At 31.6% G+C, this 19188-nt stretch overlaps 2 protein-coding genes across 2 annotated transcripts; one reads left to right on the top strand and one right to left on the bottom strand.

Annotated features, from left to right (window-relative positions):
- Positions 1–21: 21 nt before the first annotated feature.
- Positions 22–4102, bottom strand: LOC107411492 (LRR repeats and ubiquitin-like domain-containing protein At2g30105). The gene is made up of 10 exons (XM_016019089.4): positions 3736–4102; positions 3464–3558; positions 2927–3085; positions 2225–2335; positions 2026–2126; positions 1670–1807; positions 1342–1390; positions 1102–1167; positions 489–608; positions 22–400 (listed from the first exon to the last, which is right to left on the bottom strand). Exons 1-10 carry the CDS (start codon positions 4049–4051, stop codon positions 290–292), a joined length of 1266 nt encoding a protein of 421 aa, XP_015874575.2. The 5' UTR covers positions 4052–4102; the 3' UTR covers positions 22–289.
- Positions 4103–6590: 2488 nt separating this feature from the next.
- LOC107411494 (uncharacterized protein At5g39865) lies at positions 6591–8261 on the top strand. The gene has a single exon (XM_016019091.4). It carries the CDS (start codon positions 7152–7154, stop codon positions 7947–7949), a length of 798 nt encoding a protein of 265 aa, XP_015874577.1. The 5' UTR covers positions 6591–7151; the 3' UTR covers positions 7950–8261.
- Positions 8262–19188: the final 10927 nt, after the last annotated feature.

Here is a 19188-nt window from a genome sequence, read left to right as displayed (position 1 = left end):
TTTCATCAACAAACAAAAAAATGGAAACCAATTATGTCACTGCTCAATAAACCATTTCGATAAAACTGTAAACTAACTGGAGGTAGCTGAACCTCCAATGGACAGGAAACCTGTTTCTAGAATCGTTCTTGTATTCATAACTGCTTTTTGATGTCATGAATGAAATGATATACATCCTATAGCAATCCTAAAGCATGTATTTGAACTTAATTTTTTAGTTCTAAGTACAAAGGTCAGCTCGGCCAAGAATTTTTGGAACTTCCATCTGCAATCTAAAAAATTATGGACATCAGTTTTTGTCAGCACCTTCATCAAATGCAGCAGAGCCCACAACTCGGAAATCCAGTTGCTTCTGATTCTTCAGGCGTCGGCGCTCCTCAAAATTCTCCCATCCTTCAAACTGTCAGAAGTTGTTAAAAGTTAAATCCAATAAAACCCATAAATTGGATCATGTGACTAGTACTGCTTTTTAGCGATAAAGTACAAACCTGGCGAAGAAGATCTACTGTGATTTCTGTGTTGTGCAGATCCAGTGTTGTTAGCTGTAGGCACATCGAGAATATTGTGGAAGGAAGGGTTTTGAGCCCATTGTTACCAAGATGTAATGACTGCAAAGATTAGGATATGTTTAGTACTGGTCAGAGCTAAGGCACAATGTAGACCATCCAGAAACATTGCTAAATGGTAACTGGTTTACAAATTATCTGCAATTTGTAATGCTCAAGTTCCTTTTAGTTCTTTTAAACCTATATATTTCTAAAGTAATATATGTTCATTTTGCGTTGTACTAATATTTCTAAATACCAGTAATTCATATAGAGCACTTGATCTTCAACAATCCACAATGTCGGAAAGCTTCCCTAACCTGTGTATTTTGTTTTCCAAAGAGAGTTTTTAAAAACCATCATATTATTTTCCAGTCATACTTTTCATGTAATTATTACATTGTAATTAAAAATGAACAAGCCAAATGAATTGTTCCATCTTAGACACCGCTCACCAGAAAAGTAGAAGGCATCGAAGTTATTATTATATTTTATGCAAGAAAAGGTTAAAGAAAAGAAAAGAAAACGAGTGTTACACTAGGAATGAAGTACAGACCTTCAAATTACGCAGATTACCAAATGTATCTGGCAATGCGGACAGAAGGTTTGAAGAAAGATCAACCTGCAGAATGATTGTAACCCGTTAAAACTACATGGATAACTGGATATCAAGAAATCAAAACCAGCCCACCAGTCCAGATTGTGATAGGCTATTACTTATGAGAAACTATGATAATAATAATAATAATAATAATAATAATAAAAGTTGAACTAAAGACAATTTCAAGAGTGCTACCTCAGTAAGAGCATTACAGTCCCCAATGCATGCTGGAATGGTGCTTATCCTAAGCCAGAGAGACAAGTGGCATCAAATAAAATAGGAGGCAATTATTACCAATGATATAGAACTAAATAAAATTTTTAAAGAGCCTAACACATCAACATTGCATAATAGACTAGAATCTTAATCTTGCTTAAAATGTTCCACACCATTCAAAAATCAACAGATTCTTGTTTTCAGCCAGATTTACAACTTTCTATGCCGGCTGCCACCACCCCTCGAAGTAACAAAAACAAAAACAAAACAGAAAAGATGAAGATAATTTACATACTTTAAATATTACCTATTGTTGTTCGCTTTCAACACCTCAAGCTGAGTCAGAAATTTTATTTCAACTGGTAGGCCAGTCAACTTGTTGTTTGCAACATGAAGTTGCCTTAGCGAAGTCAACTCACCCAGTGTAGAAGGCAAAGTAGTTAATCTGCATAAATCACGTGCATCAGAGTAATACAGACATGTTAAACAGACATGCTTATTTAAGCTACAATGTAAAATTTTCTATGCATTCCTTAGAAATAGAAATAGGTACTATAATAAAATATATTCTAAAATATGAATTGCCCTCTTACATGATAGAAGTGTTCTATATTGAATTAAGGAAGCATCAAGCTTGTATGATAAAGGAAAAATAATACTCACTGGTTTTGGTTCAGAGATAGAACCGTTAGATACACCAACGAAGTTACTCCTTTCCAGCTTATTGTTTCGTCCATTATATCATTTGCATTCAGGTTTAACTTCTGTAAAAATTTGAGAATGGAAATGTGAAAATTTAAGTAAAGATGGTCAAGTAGTTCAAATGAAGAAAACTAAAAAGGCAGAAATGATTTTTCTTTACCTGCATTGAATTTAAAGAGCCAATTTGTGAAGGTACTTCTCGAATAGCATTATTGCTGAAGTCGATAACTCTTGCAGAAGTTCCACAAGCCCAGACTTCATCCGGTATGACCTATCAATTTTGATAAAAAGAGAAATTAAACGTCAGAGAAACCTTACCACTCTTCAAAATATAGTTGGAAAGACGTTAATATAAATGAATATTTCAATATCCAAATCTTATTCCTATTTCTAGAGGTGGAAGAAAAAAATTGCAAGATAGTTCTGTTAACAAATTAAAAAAGACTTAAAAGTAAAACACAAAAGATGATGCTGGTCACCGACACTCACATGTTAAGGTTACATACATGCAAGCTTCTCACAAACAATCTTATATAATGGCTGAGAAAAAAAGAAAAAAAGAAAAAAAAAAAGTCAAAATGGCTGCATGAAGTTTATATTTAATTGATGATCTCCCAAAAACAATAACCGCCCACTTGTCCTGCATGAAGACAGAGTATGCTTATAAAATGGGATTGAATTGCAATGGCATTCAACCCAATGAAATATAATTAGCAAGATACAATTAAAGAATTACCCAATGATCATCCAGACAAACAAAATGCCAATCCGGCATACACAAACAAAAAAAGAAGGGTTAAAAATAGACAATGAGGATAATTGACACAAAAACCATCCCATAAATAAGACTGATTTCATATACCTTCAAGTTGCATTCGGAAAGTGCTATAACTCCAGTAGCCTTCCAACGTTCCAGCCGGTTCTTATCAACAGAAACTTGCATCTTTTCCTTTGCAAATTTACCAACATTGTTTTCCCTAACAATTGGGCGGGTTTGAGCTTGTTTAAGGATGGGACCGTCCTGTTAATTCCCAAAACAAAATTAGTAAATGACAGAGAATTTTTAAATTTCTACCTCCTGTTTGTTTCGGAAAGGCAAACTTTGACAAAATGTAAATACAACTAGTTAAAAAAAGCTTCATAAAACTTGTCACCTTAAAAGGGCAAAAAAAAAAAAAAGAAACAATCTATTTACGCATATGGTTAAACAATTTACAAGAACATTCCAGAAAGACACTGTCAGAAGAGCAAGTTCTACTGATTACAATGCTTATTTTTGGCAGATTCTTTAATTCCTAGTAGATTCAAACAATTGAACTAAAAGAAAACCCAGATAAAAAAGAAAGCTCAAATTTGAGAAAGAAAATGGGCAAGAAAAACCGAATCAAATAAAAATTACCCCTTGGTGCAAACCCTGAGAAGCCATGAGCATGATCTTGGACCCGTTCGTGAGCTCAGACGCCCTTAGCGTCATTCCATCCACCAAAAGCTTCCCTATCAAAACAGACCCGTATATCGTTAAAAAAAAAAAAAAAAAATTAATAAAAATAACACAGATTTACGTTTTTGGGTATATGAGAAAACTCAAATTATATATAAAAAAAAAAAATATATATATATATATATATATATATATAGAGAGAGAGAGAGAGAGAATTTCATAGCAAGAACCTTTGAAGATGAGCTTTTGGCCACGCGGAAGGACGTTAGTGAGTGGTTGGAGAAGGGTCTTGAGGTCTTTAATGGTGGATTCCGGAGACAGATTCGTGATCGGTATCGTCGTCCCGCCGAACTTCACGTTGATGCTTATGCTGCTCTCCTTCTCGGTGGAGGCATCGCCCTCCATTTTCTTCTTCTCCTTCTTCTTCTTGTTCCTTCCTTGCAATGCTGATTGGCTCTTCGCGCTGCTTTGCTGTGTTTCTGATTTTTTTATTTTCGTCGTTTTTGAAGAACGAAGACTCCGTTTTTTTATTTTATTTTTTTGCATCGCTTTGCTTTTTATTTAATTATTATTTTTTAATATTTTTTGTTTTCTGCACGGCAAAGAAACCCGAAGGCAAAGACTTTAACACGCTTAAAAAACGACTCGATGGGGAAGCAAAAGGACACCATGTCGTACGTCTCAACGACATGCCGTGGAATTTGCGGTTTTAGCCTGGTTATCAAACGACAAAAACAATCTCTTACTTTCCCTTTTTTTTTTTTAATAGTTTTTATTTCTTCATTATTAAGGAAATCACAATTTAGATTGAAATGGTCTTTCTACTTCCTTTGTTTGAAGCACTACAATTTAGAGTATGTTTTTTACTTTATAGGCTCGTTCACCCAAAAAAAAAAAAAAAGTGAATGAGATGAATAAAAAAAAAAAAATTAAAAATTGTTATAATAATCAATCAAATCTTATTAAAAAAAAAAACATAAACTGATTTTACAAATAGTAGTTCAGTTGACAACTTGAGGTGTTATAATCTTATAGAACATGAGAATATTTAAAAAAAAAAATATCTTATCAATTTTGCTCTAATTAAAATTACATTCACACTTTTGAAAAATAATCATTAACCTTCTATTTTCTATATATCAATTTTTTCAATTAACTTTAACAAATAAAAGTAACAATGACAACATTATCTAATCATAAAATATTAATTTTAACCATTATAAAACTGAAAAGAAAAGAGATTGATGATGAATTGTAAAAACATAAAATTATGGAGTAAATATACTGAAAAGTAGTAGAAGAAATTTTACCTCATTATATAATACTTTTGGAAGTGCACACTCTCGTATATATATGTGCATCATTATAGAAATATGTATTTTGGAAATACTGTAGATTTTTCCATTTATTAGATCCAATGAAGTCGAAACTGAAATGAAATGGGAGAGGATAGAATGTGAAAAGGATTTTGGGAGGTAAGAAAGGACGCAAATAATGGCATCCAGGTGGTCAAAGAACAAAATAAGAAATCCTAATTTTGGTTTCACATGAAGAAGAAAAGAAGAAGAGGGTGGTTGAATGGGCAATCTCTATGTTATTGTTAATGAAGTGCATGTGGGGGTGTTTTACTCTGTTGCCCCCCCCAAAACCAAAGCCTCCATGTGAAACTTTTCAGAACCCACCAACTTGGTGGGTTTTCTACTTTCTACTTTAACCCTTTAGCTTTTTAGGAAACAACTGGTTCAGAACAAACTCTTATCAAACATGCCCTTGTCTCTCTGCCCCTCTCTGTCATTGTAATTATACATATGGTCCCCATACACACATGTTTGGCTTGGACTTGGAGTTTTGGTTTTTGGGTTATTATTATTATTATTATTATTATTATCCTATCTTTTTCTTTTTCTCCTATCAATGTCTTTTTTCCTTAAAACTGGTTGAATTATAGGCTACAAATCCAAAATAGGATGTGGATGTGCCATTAATGGGATGCCCTGGAAGCCTATAAGCTTCCATACTCTTTGCAATCACTATGTACATTTTCATCACCTTCTTCTATCTTATAAATTTATAGGGTTTTTTTCTGTCTTCCTTCTCTATAAAATTTAAGATTGAAAGTCTTTCAAAATCTTTCACGGATATTTGTTTTGGACATATGCAGAAGCACCAAAATCATTTTGGAACTTCTCAATGAAATGAACAATGAGACAAGAGTTTCATTTTGAGGACAGATCTAGTTAACAAATTGTTAAAGTTGATAGCACTTTTTTTTTTTTTTTTTAATTTTTACAATTTAAAGTTTTTTTTTTTTTTTTTGTTACCAAAGGATAATAGTGAAAAGGGTATTAAATAAATGTTAGGATGGACCAAAAAGGTAAAAGAAAATATGAAGTGACATCAAATATATGATTGTTATTCTATCATAATCCTATTCCTTAAATCGTTTATAATATTCAATTAATAAAAAGCCAAAATAATGATGCCATAAATTTTTTAAATAAGATTGATTTAGTTGATATGTTCTTATTATTTACACATATGAAATCATCAATTTCAACTATCACATTTTCTTTTCTTCTAAATTAGAAATTTTTTAAACTTTAAAAGAAAAAAATAAAAATAAAAACTTTAAAAGAAAAAGAAAAAATTGAAGTATAATAATTGCAAGAACATGGATACCATTACCTATTCATTATTAAGAAGTTGCAAGGTTAATAAAAGATTATAAAGATATTATTTTTCATCTTGAAAAGTTTGACTCTTTTTTACCACTTACTAAAAAATTTCGTATCCCAAAATAAATTCATATAAAATTTTTAGTGAAAGAACAATTACTAAGAATATAAATAAATAAGATAGCCTTTGATTTAAGGTGGAGACGCTTTGCAAGCAAAGACTTAAAGTCAAAATAAAAATAATGAAAGAACAAATAAAATATTGAGCCAATAGGGGGAGGGAAAGAGAAGCATTCTAAGGTAGGAGACATGAAATTGACCACACACACAAAAAAAAAAAAAAAAAAGGGTGTGAAATTTGGGGGGAAAAAAAATTTGTTTATACAAAATTAAAAATTACTATAAACAAAAACAAAAGAGAGCCTCTGGTGTAATCTATAATTAGACACCCCACAAATCCACAGCTTATCTCATAAAATTTTCCTCTTTTAAACCCACTTTTGAACTAAAATTACCAAAAAGGACACACATGCCTCTCCATTTCAACTACCATAACCAACGCCTCACCCCTAAATTCTAACCTTCCTTGTTCTCCTCCTCTGCCTTTTGTTTCTCTCATTCCCCAATTTCCATTCTTATCCATCGCTCTCTTTCTCTCTCGAAAAAGCACTGTGAAAACTCAGAACAGCAAAACAAAAAAATAAATAAAGAAAAAGCCTGAGCCCTCTCAACACCTGCAAAAACACCCACCTGCTTTTTTGTACCACCAAGGCCATCGCTTCAAGCAATTGAAAGCTCAAACCCAGCAAAGAAAAAGAGAAAATTACAAAAAAAAGCCCAAGGTTCGCCATTGATATCTCTCTCTTTCTTCTGGGTTCCAATTCTATTGGATTTCTAATTTCTTTTGCGGTTTTTCTCATCTGGGTTTTGAATCTAAGAGTCTAAAAAAATTTTCGATCCCATCCCCGCAAATGTGGCGGCCGTGGGGAAAATCGACCACTCGGATTCACGACACGTCGTCACCGTCATCTCCATTTTCTTGCTCTTCGTTCAAGGACATTCAAACCCTCTGTGCAGACCCACAACAATTGTTACCCACTACTTCATTGAAGAGATCGACCACAATCTTCCACCGAGTCCGATTCGCCAACTCACTCCTCCGCGCCTGGTCAACTCGCCCGCTCTCCTTAACCCAACCCCCCGATGCCGAAAACCCAAACCCAAACCCAAACCCCCAAGAGCAATCCCCCATCGTCACCACCACCAGCCCGAAACAACCCGACCCGACGATCTCCATACCCGGAGCCGAGAAACGTGTCGTCGTTTACTTAACGAGCCTACGCGTGGTGAGGTCGACATTCGAGGATTGCAGAGCCGTACAATCGATCCTGAGAGGGTTTCGGGTCTCGATCGACGAGCGAGATCTGTCAATGTACTCGGGTTTTCTGACGGAGCTCCAGCAAATCCTCGGTCAAACGAAGTTGACCCTGCCGAGGGTTTTCATCGGAGGGAGGTACATAGGCGGCGCGGAGGAGGTGAAGCAGCTGCACGAGGTGGGCGAGCTCAAGAAACTAGTGGAAGGCCTGCCCGCAGCGGAACCCGGTGTGTGTGACGTGTGCGGCGGCTATAGGTTCATTCTGTGCGACGAGTGTAATGGCAGCCACAAGTTGTACTCTGAGAAAGGTGGCTTCAAGAGTTGTACCGCGTGCAATGAGAACGGTCTCATCAGGTGCCCTTCTTGTTCTTGCGCGCCACTTTCATCCGTCTGATTAGAATACCATTATAAAAAAAATATTGATGAGGGAAAAAAAAAAAAAGAGAGAGAGAGCTTTTTTATTATTATTATTTTTTAATTTTCGAGTTTCTGTATCTTAATTTTTATTATTATTTTTTTTTTCCTTTTTTTTTTTCAGCTTCTGGGTAATCAGTTTTGTAGTAGTTTTTTTTTTTTTTTTTTTTCATTTTTTTTTTTGTTGGGTATGTAAGAAAATGGGTAGGCCCAGCATAAATAGGGTGAGCTACAAATTTACAATGGCACCCCAAACCCAGCTACCAGCTGGATTGTCGCTTTGTGAAGATTATGCTGCTGACTTTTTTTATTTTTTCTTTAACTTTATAATGTTGTACTTAAAAAATGAGTGAGTGACATTAAAAAATGGACCTTAGCAAGCTTAAGTATTGCTGTTTATATTATTATCAAGGTTCTTGCATTTATTTCATTTCCATACGCAGAATTTTTTCTAAGATTTTGACAGCTACTTTGTGCTTTACAATGTGTTAAAATCTTTGGTCAGTTTCAGTATTTTTCCCTTTTGATGGACTGGTCTTTAGTTTTCTCCTTTTCTGGCTCTCTTTTGGTCCAATTTTGGGAGTTTTGTTCTTTAATACATCAAGTTAAAAGTTGCATGATTAAGATTTTGTAAAGTGCAATGCCAAATTTACCTACCTTTTATCCATTTTTTTTTATCTTAAAAAAGAATTTGTTAAACTTCCTGGTTATGGTTTTTTTTTTTTTTGGTTAGGTTTCTGGACCCCCCATGGCTTTAGGGTGTGTTTCAATTACTTTATAATTGTGTCTCTGCTTATTCATTTGCCAATAAAAACTAGAAAGTTTCTTGATGGGACAAGTAAAGGGTTGCTAGTTATGAGATGCACAACTTCTATATGATTCATCCAAGAGTAAGAAAAGGATTGAAAGAGAGAAGAAAATAGAGAGAAAGTAGCATTGGGATTTGGCGGTAACGTTTTTTTTTTTTTTAATTTTTTTTAAATATACCCTTTTTATTCTGTGAATGTACAAATGGATTATCCTAGATTCTAATCTCTTAGAGCTATCTCCAAATTTACAACTGAAAGATATGGTGATATAACAACTATTATGTTTGTTAGATCTTCTATAAAGGTTTTAGTTTTAAATCATTGATTGAAATGTCACTTGACATTTCATCAATACACCTTGCCTTATTACCATATGGCTCATCACAAATTGAAAAGTAGTTTGAATTTACACCATTTCTTTCATTTGTGAATGTACAAATGGATTATCCCAGATTCTAATCTCTTAGAGCTATCTCCAAATTTACAATTGAAAGATATGGTAATATAACAACTATTATGTTTGTTAGATCCTCTGTAAAGGTTTTAGTTTTAAATCATTGATTGAAATGTCACTTGACATTTCACCAATGCGTCTTGCCTTATTACCCTATGGTTCATCACAAATTGAAAAGTAGTTTGAATTTACAAATATAAAAACTCCAGTTACAAGTACCAAAACAGAGACTAAATTTAGTTCAAGGAGTGGAAGTGGTAAAAAGATGGAAACGAGCAATGAAAACGTGTGGTAACCGCTACACTGCCGAAGTGTGGAACAATTAAGCACATTGTTACTAGTATCTTCTGCAGGAATACGACAGGATAATCCTATATGAAATTGAAACAAAACCAACTACCTTATCCCTCTCCCTACTCAAAGGTAGCTACCGAATCCTTTTCTTCTCTGCTCTGCTATTTGGGCTACAACCTCTCAAAATGCACACAAAATTCTGCACTGTGATTGATTATGTTTGTAGAACAACTCCTTTTTTCTGTCACTCTCATAGATGTTGCTCTCATCTTATCTCTGATATCTCATGCATGCCCATAAATCATATGGAACTTCAACTAGTGCTTCTGAATTTTCATGGTTTCCTCTTAGATATACCGCATTATATTTCTTCATGTCAAATGCCCATTGGATTGGTTTCCAAAGTATAAAATAACCATGCAAAAATGCCAAATATGCGTTGGACCAAACATGTTTGGGAACACTTACACTTTTCTAGTTTTCCATCTTTTAAGGAAGTGACATGCACATTATTTGTTTACGACAAGCCTGGGATCAAACTGTCAATCAATTGGTTGATACAACTACTCAACTACTATTTTCTGGCCACGCGTCCATTCTGCAAATGGAGGGATCTTATTTCTTTTATTTATTTTTATTTTAATATAATATTTTGGTTTTACCGCAGACATGATGCATATAAGGGGTAAATTTCAAGTTCTTATACTCTCTTGTACTCGATTACCAAAAAAAAAAAAAAAAAAAAAAAAAACTCTATTGTACTCTGCCTTTAATGCAGGTGTGGATCCAGAAAGTAGGATAGATTTTATTTTATTTTATTTTATTTTTGACATGAAACATTTTGTTATTCAGAAAAAAAAAAGAAAAAAAAAAGTGTGTTATCTAAAAACTTGCTTGGAAGTAAATATATATTTACCTGTGAGGATGCGATTGGGGATTAAAAAAATGTTCAGTAACAATCTTTTTCATAAGAAAAAACTATTACAAGCAAAATTGATTTCGAAATGTACTTTGAATTTGCATGTCTCTTTCAGATTTTGAAGTTGCTTCCAGTTCTGGGCAAGACTTGCTTTTTCCAGGGGCTTTCCATTGTTAAAACAGAGACCCAAAAGATTATTTCTGATAATATAAGCAATGTTTTTTTTCTTCATGGACTAATAAATTAATGTTGAAAGGTGAAGGAATGCCTGCCTTCAATTTATGAAAAACTAATTTCTTCTTTAATGTGTTAACTATGTTTTGGTCTCACTAAGCTAGAATGGTAAGACAATTATTAGAAAAACAAAATCAACATAACATACCAATAAAAATTTGATGAAAATCTGCTTTTATACGCTTTTATACCCTTCAGAGAATGGGATTTCCCATAAACCTCTTGATATGGTTACTAATTAATTTATTCAAATAATTCTCAGTACACCCTTCTTTTCTTAAACCCGACAGTTCTTAACTATACCATTCAAACCGTGTGAATGATTATTACAGGTGAGCTTGTTCTCATTACGGATGCTATTTGGATTATAATTAATTGCAACTATTATTATGGTTTCTATTGTTCATTATTTTCTTTTTGCAACTATTATGATTTTCATCATAGAAAAGAACTATTATGATGAGAAATATCATCATAGAAAAGACTGAATAGTATGGTTTAATAAAGTAACAGACTACCTTGCTAATCTCAGCCGTAGTCCTCAGTAAAGTAATGTAACAAGTACCAATTTAATTTACCATTTAATGTAGACAAAAAGTTATCAAAAAAATAAATAAAATAATATATTTTATTTTATTGGATTAGAATTTTATATAACTCAAACCAATAAAAATTATCATATTATTTGTTATATCAACTAATAAATAAAATTGATAAACAAGTTGATATTAGTAGCATTATTGGTTTTAGTATAGCATTTTAATGTTTGTTTTTTTTTAATAATGCACTTAATGGTTTGTCCTTCTTCTAGTTTTAATTTTTTTCTCTCTTTTTTTTAGAATAAAAAAAAAAAAGTATGCATTAACCAGGACAGTTGTGTTTCCAACAAAAACTTTTATTAGTTGTTATGATAGTATGATATAACATTTGAACGGTAAGTATGGATAATCGGTATTGACGGAAATATTGAAAGTTAAAAATATGAAAATATTTCTGGAAATATAAAAAAATTATTGAATACCAATAAAAATTTATAAAAAATTATGGAAATTGATTTTAAAAAGTAAAAATTTTATTGAAATTTTAAAATTAGCTTATTTAATCAATTAATTATCAAATTGACTAAAAAAATTCCTAAAATATTGAATGAATTTTATATTTCTCTTAAACAATTAATATATAGTAAATGTTAATGGTTATAAATATAATATTGTCATTAAAAAAATGCAAAAAATACATATTTGATAAAAATATTTATTAATTAAGATATATAAAATAATTATTACAATTATATTATATTTCATAAAATGTCAACTCAATACCACATAGAACTTTTGGATGGTTAAAAATTGTTTATTTCTTCCTCATTTTTATTTTGAATTGTGAAATATAGAAATTAATTATTAAAAATTGTATCTCCTTGATAATTTTGTATATAATTGTTAATATATAATCATATGGATTTTATATTAAATGTGGTTATTCTAGTTGATAATCATTATATGATATTGATTGACTGTATGCAAAATCATTATCTTCTAATGTTGAATTTGAAACGATATCCATGAGTTATTACTATGACATTCCATTAATTCATTTAGCTATATTTGTATAAAATATATATTTCCTGTACATATTTATAATATTTATATACTTTATAATATTTATCATTTATTTCACATGTATTTTTATATTTTTGTCTACATTATAATTTATATATACGAATATTTATGGAACTATTAAATTTATTATCGTAAAAATAATGGATAAGTAGAAAGTTAAATATCAATAATATTTATTAATTTTTGATAAAAAATTTTAAAAAATAAATTTAATAGAAATTTCCATAGAAATTTCATGAAAATTTTGAAAATTTTTATGAAAATTATAGATTTGTTAACAAAATTATAAAAAAATTAATATGAATATTTGACGGAAATTTAAATAGAAATTTTATGGAAATATCAAAAATTTTAATAGAAATTTTGAAAATTTTATCCGTTTCTATTTGAATCTAAATTTCTTATCCACTTTACAAAAAACAGAAATATCATGGAAATTCTCGATTTTTGAAATCTTGATTTGGATATCCTTTTTGGTAGGTAACTTTAGAAGAAAACTATGATTCAACCATTCATTAAACCAAAAAAAAAAAAAAAAAAAACAACAACAAAAACAACAACAAAACTATGATTCAGCCCCGTAAATACATTGAGGTCATCCCTTTTGAAGGAAAAAAAATCATTCGTGGATGGAGATTTTGATTTGTAAAGCCCCACCTAATTCATGTTGTTATTTTATTAATATTAAATATTATACAAATAGAAACTTATGAATACAATATCCTAAACTTGATGTCCAATCCAATTTATGCGCTTGTCCAATTGTTTATGGGTTTGTCTTTTTGGATAAGAATTTGATCGAGACTTGCAGGAAAATTATTGTCTGATGAATCATTTGTACAGCTACATTTTTCATGAGAAACTGTCAATAGAAAATGACTGAGATATATTGACGAAATCAATTTCTTAATTTTTCTCAATTTTTTTTTTTTTTTTTTGTGTTGTTTGGTAAATGATTGCATGTAGACATCAATTTATAGATGACAATATGTATAGATGAACGTAGATAATACTTTTAAGGTCATATTTTTCAATTGGCTTAAAAATTGGTATCTAACAAATTGATTAAAACGAAAAAAAAACAAATAAACAATTGATAAGGTAGTATTATTTTGTTTTGGATAGACAATTTTTTTCTTAATTATATTGTCAAAAATACGTTTAGCTTTTGTGGCATGAACATACTTAGGTCATTTCAAAGGATACTTTTTAAAATTAAAAATATATTTTTTATTAAAAAATTATTTGTGTATAAAAAGTAAATTTTTTAAAAAATTAACAACAATTTTTTTATTTTTATTTGTGGTCTCTAGTTTTTTTTTTTTTTTAATAAACATTTAGATCATATTTGATATACAGACTAATTATTTTTGACGAAATAGCAATATATTTTTAAAAATTAAAAAAAATTAGAATATTTATTTTTATTGATATGTTTAGTTAGTATATTGAACTAAATTCAATATTTAGTCTTTGTAAATATAAATATTAAATTTGTTCAAAATTAATTAAAAGTCAAATTTTATAGTTATTTATGCATTTTTAGCACAAAATAATCAATTTAGATTTAAATATATTTTAAATATGATAAGTATGTTTATTTTTAAAAATTAATAAATATCGTGAGAATTTTGAAAGGAATAATTATTTTTTAAAATGAAAGAATACAAATTACCATGAAATATATGAATACTTAATCCTATAGAATAACCATTCCATTTTTATATTTATTTTACATACTAAATGTATCCTTATTATTTTACTTATAATCACTTTTTCTTCTTATATGAAATTATATACTAAATTCTTAAAGCATTCAATTTTATAGATGTTAAATCTTATTTGATAACAAATTCAATTTTTATTTTTTATTTTTGTATTTTTCCTTTATCTTTTATATTACGTGTATTTTTCTTATTTTAATGGTTTATTAATGTTTATTATCAGCAATTATAATTTGTTAAATATGCTAAATAGTCAAAAATATTAAGTAAGAAAAAATTTTAAAACTAATACAATTTTAAATTGTGTTTTATTTTCTATTTATATATATTTTTTGTTAATTTTAATTGCAGTTTATGGGTTTGTTTTTATTTAATTTGAACCCCTTTAACTTTCAAACATTCCATTTACAATCTCTGCCGATAATAAGATTATGTTAAAATTAACAGTTAATAGGTAAAAGTGTAATTGCAGCTTAAAAATTAAATAAATTTAAAATAAAATCTCAAAAACAAAATTAAAGAGGAGAAATTTTTTTTTTACTCTTTTTTCTAAATTCCCGCTCTCTTTCCCGCTCTCCCTTTCTCTCTCTCGGGTAAAAAAAAAAAAAAAAAAATAAATATAATCATTTTGCCGGTGGAGAGACCCCCCACAGACGACTTCATTTATGTGTAATTAATTTATGCTGTTTTAATGTAAAATTAAAATTTATAGTTTTTTTTCTTTATTATTTTTGGTACAATTAGAACATGCATATTAATTTTTATTTTTCATGGCATTCATCTGATCAATTGACTTATAAAAATATACATATACATTTCTTTTTGGGCTAAAGAATAGAGAGGATAAAGATGAAGAAGTGAAAATTTGATTTGTGGGTTAAGATAATTAATAAAAATTATTTACGGTGAAAGATAGATATCGCAATAATTTATAATTTTATAATTTAATAGTTGTTTTTAGTTAAGTGATTATTTTATTTTATTAATTGTTTTTAAATTTTATTTTTAATTATTTAAATTGAACACAAGTTTAAATAAAAATAATACATACAATGAAGAATTTATGTTTAACTGTTGGTTGTAAAATAAATTAGAAAAAAAATTTGTCAAAAGTGAAAAGGTTTGTTAATTTTTTTTTTCTAGCTTATCTAATTAAAATTAACATTTGGCCAAAAATAAAAATAAAAATTAATAAATAGTTTAAATCACATTAATTAAAAGTTTCAAATTAATTAATAATATATAACAAGTGAGAAAATGTAACATTAGATAGCAAGTGAGAGGGAAAAAAATTATATTATATATATATAGGAGTAAAATTATAAAATAATAATTTTTATATAATTTTTTCCGTTTTATATATATTATTACTTTTTTTTAAACACTTATTATTATTTTTAACTTTAGTTAGATATTCGTTTAAAAAATTATTTTAAAAATCATTGTCATTTTTCCATAGTTTAAAAATCATATTAAATGAATATAACTAACAAAAGAATTTTAAAAAAATCATTTACTTTTTAAGTTTAATCCTAAAAAGTTTCTATAATTTTTAACTAAAATAAATAAATAGTAGAAACATTGGAATTTAAAGATAATCTAATTTTTTTATTAAAGATATAAAAGTAATTTGAGTTTTTTTTTTTATTTTATAGAAAACGAGGTGTATTGCGAAAACCGCCAAAAAGCCTCCACAAAAAGGAGGAATTACAAAGAAACACCACATCCAAGCATGTCAAGAGCTTGGATATTCAAAATATCACAAGAGAGGGAAGCTAGATCACTACCAACATCAAACAAAAAGTTTTCATGAAGGGCTTTCTTGGCTAACAAATCTGCCAGCCTATTAGAATTCCTAGAGTTCCAAAAGATAAGCCAGTTAAAAGAAGAGAAGAGGTGTCTGAGAAAAGGGAGGTCATATCTGGATGACTAGGAAGGGGGGTTGTTCTCGTGGTTGATCTCATTGACTGCCGAGGTCGAATCTGAGGACCAAAAAATATTATCCCACTTCAAATTTGCAACCTCCTTAGTTGACCAAACTAGTGCCTTAATTTCTGCTTCCTCAGGAGAGGTACAAAACTCCTTCTTCGAACCAACTTGTATGATGTGTCCGTTGCTGTCCCTTACTACAAATGCTAGGCCTGCATTGCCATTGACAAAGGCAGCATCAACATTGATTTTTCTCCATCCTTCAGGGGGGGCCTTCCAGTATTCTGTAGGCTTTGGAGTGCCTTCCTTGACTGAAGCCTTTGAAGCTAAGAAATCTTCCACAAGACAGTTGAAACGAATGATCACATCCAAATTAGGAGAAACATTGGAGAAGATCTTCTTGTTCCTGCATTTCCAAGCATAGTATAAAAGTGTGGAAAGAAAGATGGTGAAATTCCCTCCCTCCATGTTTTGGGGGTAGATTCCGGGTCTTGGGTTAAGACAAAGATCCACCAGCTTTCAACATTAGACACCTCCCAATTCTCTATCATACATCCCCATTTGTTGGAAAAAAGCTATCCTTCTGATACAATGGCATTCTTTGAAGATGTGGAAAGCCGATTCGACTTCCGCATCGCAAAAAATGCATTATTGCTCACCCTTGCCAAATTTGTTAAAAAGAACCTCTCGGGTAGGAATAACATTCGCAAGCGCTCTCTAAATAAAGATTTTCAGCCTCTCATGAATTTTAAGCTTCCAGAGTTTCCGCCATTTTCCATTGTCTTCTCTTTACCTGTCATATTCAAACAAAAATTCAAAACAGCTCTTAACAGAGAAAGTGCCTTCCTTATTCCCCTGCCAGATAAGCTTATCTTCACACTGAAAAGGTGACATCTCTTGCTGACAGATGAATTCTACCGATTCCGAATTACAAAGGCTGCGGATTAACCTTTCATTCCATGCATGAGAATTCTCATCCCATAGTGCAAAAACCCTGCGCCAGGTTGAAGCATCTGAGCCCTCCTTTGCTGTGGGGACCTTATTAGGGAGACCAGGAAGCCAAGGGTCTGTCCAAGGATCAATAGAGGAACCATTACCCAACCGAAAGTAAAAGGCTCTGCGAAGAATCTGTCTAGATTTAACAATCCCTCTCCAAACATTAGAAGTTCCTGTCTTCAGGGTATATCCAAAGAAATTTGAGTTAGAGAGGTATTTGGCCCTAAGCAGCCTGGTCCATAAACAAGCTTCTCCACAAGCTATCTTCCAATGGAGTTTAGCGATAAGAGCCAAATTCATGTCCCTGAACCTTCTAAAGCCCAGCCCTCCCAAATCCTTTGGCTTGCATATGTCTTTCCATGCTTTCAGAGCCAAGTAACCTGAGCCTTGGGATTGGTTTCCCACCAGAATTTACGCACTAGCCTATCTAGATCCTCACAAATTCCGAAAATGAGGAGGTGTGTAGACATTGTATATGTAGGAATGGCTTGAACGATGGACTTAATGAGAGTAGCTTTGCCCGCTTTGGAAAGAAGATGTCTGTTCCAACCTTCCAGTCTGCTTCTGACTTTGTCTTTAAACTTGAAAAACTCCTTGGACTTGTTCCTTCCCATGACTAGAGAGTTTCCTAGATAGACTACGTTATTTCCCATATCTTTAAACCTTAAGGTATCTTTGATCACTTTCCTGACTTTCCTTGGAGTGCCCTTAGAGAAGAGGATATTCAATTTTTCAAAACTGATCTGCTGAACGGTCCAGCTACAATATCTAGTCAGGCAATCTTAATGCTATGAATCCTTCTTTAATCCTCCTCTCTTGATAGTAATCGAGTTAGAAACTTTGAACTCAAGATGAACAACAGTGGCGACAGCGGGTCTCCTTCTCGGAGGCCTCTCTTGAGCTTAAAGGACCCGCATTTGCTTCCATTCAGCAACAAAGAAAAGCTGACCAAGCTAATGCAGCTTTGAATCAGCCATCGGAAGTCCTGAGAAAATCCCCACACCTCAAGGGCCTTGTCAATAAAGCTCCATTCTAATCTATCATAGGCCTTCTTCAGGTCGATTTTGATTAACATCAATCCTTTCTTCCCTTTATGAGTTCGAATTTTATAGGCTACTTCATGTGCAATGACAGTATTTTCCGCGATCCATCGACCTTTGACGAAAGCACCTTGATTAGGTGAGATGATCCTATTCATAAGATAATTGAGTCTTGTTGCCAGAATTTTTGCCACGATCTTGTAGACAAAATTGCACATGCTAATCGGTCAGAAATGGTTGAAGTTCTATGGTTGATTTGTTTTAGGGATTAAGACGATGAAGGTTTCATTAGGCGAGAAGGGGATTCTTTTGAAGCTGAAGCATTCCTGCGTGAACTTAACAATCCTGTCCTGCATTGTTTTCCAGTAGCTCCTCAAAAAATACCCGAAAATCCTTCCGGACCAGGGCTCTTTAGAGTGTGGAGGCTCCAAATAGCATCTTTGATTTCCTCAGCTGTGGGGATTCTAATGAGATCCAGATTGTCTTGCCTAGTGATGTAATTTTCGCCCAATAAATTAACCTCTTCTGGGATCCTCGGGAAATCTGATTTGTACAACTCTTTGAACTGATTCATGAAGTACATGCCTATTTGTTCAAAGTCATATATCCAATTCTGCTCCTCCTTAATGGCATTGATACTGTTCTGTTTCCTTCGAATAAGCAGGCTGGAATAAAAGAATTTGGAATTCTTATTGCCTTCTTTTAACCAAACGTCTATCGATTTCTGCCAAAGGATGGATTCCTACCTTTCACGATGCACTCTTAATTGGTCCAGAATGTAAGACTCCTTAGCCACATCTTTGGAATCCTCTTGTTGAATTAACTTCAAGTTTGCTTCCAGCTCCTAAATCTTTATGTTTGCAAAACCAAAAACCTATTTGTTCCAAATTCTTAAGGCTTTTGAGGTCTCCGATAGGCTTCTCTTAAGTTTATTGTGATCCATCCCTAACCCACAATCTGCGTTCCAAACTTTATCCACGACATATGAACTTGATTTATCAGTGATCCAAGCCTTTAAAAATTTGAAAGGCCTTTTTCTGTTGTTTTCTTTTCCTTCCGGCCGAATTAGAAGGGGATAGTGCTCGGATTCTTCGAAGGGTAGGTGTTCCACTACTGTCAAAGGGTTGTTATCTCGCCAGTCTCTGCTCGCAATGGCTCTATCTAGCCTTTCTTTGATTAAAGCCTGCCCACTCTGTCA

The sequence above is a fragment of the Ziziphus jujuba genome, chromosome 10, assembly GCF_031755915.1.
Source record: "Ziziphus jujuba cultivar Dongzao chromosome 10, ASM3175591v1".
Classification (NCBI taxonomy): domain Eukaryota; kingdom Viridiplantae; phylum Streptophyta; class Magnoliopsida; order Rosales; family Rhamnaceae; genus Ziziphus; species Ziziphus jujuba.
The sequence above is the reverse complement of the archived record's forward strand: the minus strand, read 5'-3'. Positions and strand labels throughout refer to the sequence as shown.